Raw genomic sequence first — 5302 nt, 5'->3', positions numbered from 1 at the left:
TTTTGATCCCTCATTTTTATGTTGGTACATAGGCACAAGTCCGAAGGTCTTGTCAAACACAAAATATAATCAATGAATTCTTTTCTCATCCCCACACTCTATTTTTCTCAAACATCTTTTATACCAAACACATATGCACACATAAAAAAGGGCTCCCTAGGAGTACCTAGGACACTTTGGGTGCTAACACCTTCCCTCTGTGTAACCAACCCCCTTACTTGTAATCTCTGGCATTTTATTAGTTTTGATTTGAAAACTTTTTATCTTTGGGTTTTGTTCGTACTTTTCCCTTTTCCTTTGGAAACAATAAAAGCATGGTGGCGACTCTGGTTTTATTGACGCTAAGCTTATCCATAGCTTGATGGTCATGAATTTACCGCTACAGGAAGAAGCTTTGTACTCGGAGCCTCTCGAATGCATGATGGTCGAGACTACTGATGGTCTCATAGAGGCTTCTGAAGCAGCTTCCATAGTTGAATCTTTTTAAGTGATGATGGTCGAAACTATTAAGGGTTCCAGAAATAAGGCCAAAAGGAAGTCTGAGTCGACCTATCCCCAACCAGGCGAAAGTTTATCAGACTTCCAAGAGAAGTGTAGAGGGAACAGGTCAAAGGCTCTGCTATTCCAAAAGTGTAGTGCGGTGTTCGATGAGAAAACTGCCGAGAAATTGGAGGCTAACAACAAGGCTATGAAGGAAGAGAAACTTGTTGTCCCGCGATTTGTGTTCGACAAGCATAGAGCACCTTGATGGAACGAACAACATAGAAGGCAGTTTCAACGTCCCCGACCAAAGACCTTCATTCCACCGACCGATGTTCCACAAGAAAATTGGATAGAATATGTCAACCAGAAAGGGGGCAAGAAACCAAAATGAAGAGTATTAGAGAAAGAAACAACATCTCTAGAGAAGAAAATGGGCTACATTGTATCTCCTAACTACAAAGGAAAGAATCCGATGACCAGGACACAATGGAAACACTACCAGTGAAACAAAAAAGCTGGGAGGGACGTCACCACTCCATATTTGAAACCCTCGGAAACCTCTGAACAAAAGAAACAGATACCAAAGGTATTGGGACCGGGACAAGGAAAAATGGTGGCCAACCAGACAATGGTCATGATGTCGACTCAACGGGGAAGAAAGTAGTGATAGCCTCCCAAAGTGTGGAGTGTTCGCCCGAAGTTGAAAAACATCCAAGAGACGGGGGCGAATCGAAGGAAGAAGAACATGATTACTCCCCACAACCAGAGGAAGGAGAGCCTGAATACTCCCCCCAGTCCGACGAGGAGTTTGACAAAGACATGTACGATGAAACCAATGATGACGTCTATGGTGATGCCTTGTTGTCATCTGCGGAATTGTATCGGTATTGCTGGCTGAATACGACATGGTACCCAAAGTCTCTGAGACAGAAGAAGATTCCATGCCAGATGAAACGGTTGGAGGGAAACCTTTGTGCTACTACATCATGAATATCGGCATTGTGGAGGAACAAAAGGCCACGTTTGAAAGACCCAGCCCAGGGATGATGTATCATCTAAAGCCTTTGTTCATCAGGGCTAAGGTTGATGGAATAACGGTAAACAAGGTATTTGTTGACGGAGGCGCTACAATCAATCTGATGCCCCATACTCTATTTAAGAAAATGGGAAAGGGTGATGAAGATCTTCGACAACACAACATGGTCCTATCAAACTATGAAGGGAAAACCAACAATATAATTGGTGTTATCCAGGTCGATCTTTCCGTGGGCACAAGAACATGTTCAACACTGTTCATGGTAATAAACTCCAAAGCTAACTTCAATTTACTCCTGGGTCGGGAATGGATCCATGGGATAGGAGTGGTACCTTCGAAGGTTCATCTGTGACTTATAATTTGGCGAAAAGACGACATCATGGAAAATATTGAGGCTGACCAAAGTTATTACCGGGTCGACGACAGGGGCTCAAAGAGATCTTTCGAACAACACTGGGCGAATATAATGCCATGCAATGAAGAATCAGGTTCCTATACTTCCATCAAAATTGGACGAGTTCTAAACTTAGACCCTGATCATGGTTTCATATGGGACAATGAGGAAGATACATGATCAGAGATGGGAATTCCACCTACGGGGTGGCCTGCATTCGATGATGACTGCTGAGTCAGAAAGTTTGGCTTGAATTTCGCCCTATTTGGCTAAAAACAAGAGAAGGAGAGGCTTCAAAATTTGGCCTGTGAGGATGAAGGTTTAGAAGATGGTCGACAAGACCAAACAACAGCTTCAAAAATTCGGAGGCTTGATTGCATTTACGATAATGAGCCTTTAGGGTTCGAAAAGAACACATCAAATGAATCCCAGAAGATGCAAGCACAAGACCCCCTCGAAGAGATCGATCTGGGGGTCGGAATAACAAAAAGACCAACCTACATAAGTACTAAGGTAGGGTCAGAAATGAGGGAGAAGTTGATTGAAGTATTAACCGAATACAGAGACTGTTTCGCCTGGGATTATAACGAGATGCCTGGTTTAAGTCGAAGCGTGGTGGAGCATCGACTTCCTATCTAACATTGGAAAATACCAGTGAAGCAACACTCTCGACATTTACTCCTGACATCATTTTGAAAATTAAGCAGGAGATCGAAAGACTCCTAAAAAGTCAATTTATCAGAACCGCGAGGTACGCCGAATGGTTAGCCAACATAGTGCATGTCATCAAGAAAAATGGAACTCTTAGAATCTGTATAGATTTTAGAGATCTGAATAACGCCACGCCAAAGGATTAATACTCGATGCCCATGGCAGAAATGCTGGTCGATTCGTGTCGCATCCTGCGAAAAAACAACCGGCGGGACTCAAATAAAAACACAACACAGAGCCGCCACTGCGCGTTATTTATCCCAAGATAGGGAAAGGAAACGCTCAGAGAAACCTGGAAAGGAAATGGTCTCGCGACCAAAGAGAAAGGGTAAGGGAGTCGGTTACGCAAGGGGAAGGTATTAGCACCCCTCACGTCCGTCGTACTCGACGGGATCCACGTTCTAAAATAAAGAATAGGTTGCTAAACATCACACACACACACAAGGAACGCAGGTGGGGTTAAGAGAAGGGAGCTCGATAGGACATCGCGTCCTATGCCTACATATCTCGTCTGGAACGAGAATCAGAGCCACTGTAGTTCGGCTTACGCACGCCAAACAACACAAAACGCACAAACAGATGGCAAACATGGAGCCCGACAACCACTCAATGGAATTACGTCAGCATCCGAACCAAAACACGCACAAAACGGCAAACGTGGAGCCTGACAGCCAATCATTGGACTTACATCGGCATCCGAACCAAACGCACAAGAAGATACATGCAAACACACACAAAAAAGAAAAAGGTTGCCTGGAGAGGTCTCGCACGACCTCCTGCCTACATACCTCGTCTGGAACAAGGATCAGGGCGATGTAGTTCCCCCGAAAGGGACTGAATTACTAGCCAGAAACTAGGGGAAGACACACTACCAGGGAGCTGGACTCGAGCCTAGTGTTGTCATGCATCGTTACCCTAAGTTCAGTTTTCTATCCTACTTGCATAAGCAAACTACTCCTATCCAGGAAAGAAGCAAGCATACAAGCATACAAAATAATTCAAGCATACATCAAATGAGAACAAGCATCTCAAACAGATATCCACATAGCACGCACTATAACCAAACAAGTGGGCTCACACAATAGGTTTGACTGCCTCAGCAAGTCATCTGTACGGGCTGCGTTTGCTCTTAACCTTGCCATTACGAGGCTAAGGTGAAGCAGATGAAAGGTGAAGTGAGGATCAGACCTCACAGCTCTTATCCCTGACCAGGGAGAGCTTCAGACAAGGGAGCGTGGGTCCAGAATGGAGGGACCCTTCTACGCTCAAAGACTCTGACTCGATTGTGCAACAACACAGGATCTTGGGTTTGTGTCCCAATGCGTCAACACACAGCCGTGTGAGCAGAGGGACGACTCACAGAATAGTGGGGGATAGATTGCATATCCCTTGGCTTCCACCAATTGCCTTGATTAAGGACTTTACCTGCTTAGGCACAATATTAAACAATCACAAACATCGCCTCTTAAGGAGGACTTCAGACAGTTTGCCCGGTCAAATAACAGACCGGGTCTCCAGACTACATGAAGAATAGAAGTCCTACCTCAAGTGGTTTAAAAACCAAGCAGCAGCAAGCAAGTTCTTAAAAGAACTGTAAGCAACTAAATGTACCTGAAAACAATCAAGTATCATCAGTACTCAGACAGACAACAATAAACAACAAATGTTAATCAGTCAGACTATACAAACAACATAACAAAGGCAAGCTACAAGCTCAAGCTCAAGCTTCACAACCTACAAAACAAAGTTATGTTAGTGTACAATCATCAAACAATGTCAATTTAATTAACTTGATTCAATCTCCTTGAGCATTGTGCTTTTCATCCTGAAAAATCAAGCAAATGTGAGAAACTAGACCACTAGGCCAAGCCTAGGGTCCAAAAGGGACAAAAATGTCTAAACAGCAAGGGATCTCTAACCAAAGTCAAATTAATGTCAAACAAAAGCCAACAAAATTAGTCCCATGCTCATACCATTCATTATATTCATTTCATGCACAAAACAATTCAATTTAGGTCAAATGGAACACCAAACATCCAAACAGAACTATTGCATTCAATTCCATGTCAAAACAATTCCAAAAATCCTCAAATAATTTACACCTAAACAGGACATATTCAAGGTCTAGCATGTCAAATTTTAGCTCAATTGGACAAAAGGAACTATGTCAATGAAAATCAACAAAAACAGACACAATTATTCAAGCCAAACCACAACTTCAACACATGCATTCACTTCAAAAATTCATAAGTCCATGAAAACAATAAAGAAATGAATGGGACCAAAACAGGGATGTCCTATCATGTGTCTATAATCACCATACCAAATTTCATGGCCATTCAATACCATATGAGCATCTCACACAAGATCTACCAACATATGTCACATGAACTTGCACATTTGACCAACAGAGATGGAAAATACCAATCAAATTGAAAATGCAATGGAAAAATCCAGAAAAATACACATAGCATCTTAACATGTTAATAAACATCCATGCAAAATTTCAAGTCAAACCATCAAGCATAAGTCATGAAAATAAATCCAGAAAGATGACCTAACTAGGTGTGACACAAATTGTCACACCTAGATTCAAAAATTCATAACTCAATCATCAGGTATCCAAAATTCACAAAATTTACATGTAAATCACCATTAGCATGTCTACAATCACCACA

At 42.4% G+C, this 5302-nt stretch overlaps 1 protein-coding gene across 1 annotated transcript; it reads left to right on the top strand.

Moving 5' to 3' along the window:
* The first annotated feature begins 1388 nt into the window (after positions 1 to 1388).
* On the top strand, positions 1389 to 1871 carry LOC127136113 (uncharacterized). Its single transcript, XM_051062709.1, has one exon. It carries the CDS (start codon positions 1389 to 1391, stop codon positions 1869 to 1871), a length of 483 nt encoding a protein of 160 aa, XP_050918666.1.
* The last annotated feature ends 3431 nt before the right edge of the window (positions 1872 to 5302 follow it).

Source organism: Lathyrus oleraceus, chromosome 4 (assembly GCF_024323335.1).
Source record: "Lathyrus oleraceus cultivar Zhongwan6 chromosome 4, CAAS_Psat_ZW6_1.0, whole genome shotgun sequence".
Lineage (NCBI taxonomy): Eukaryota > Viridiplantae > Streptophyta > Magnoliopsida > Fabales > Fabaceae > Lathyrus > Lathyrus oleraceus.
The sequence above is the reverse complement of the archived record's forward strand: the minus strand, read 5'-3'. Positions and strand labels throughout refer to the sequence as shown.

Bases quoted from the DNA above. Each gene is read 5' to 3' on its own strand.
- LOC127136113 (XM_051062709.1), top strand. From the start codon at position 1,389: ATGGTACCCAAAGTCTCTGAGACAGAAGAAGATTCCATGCCAGATGAA.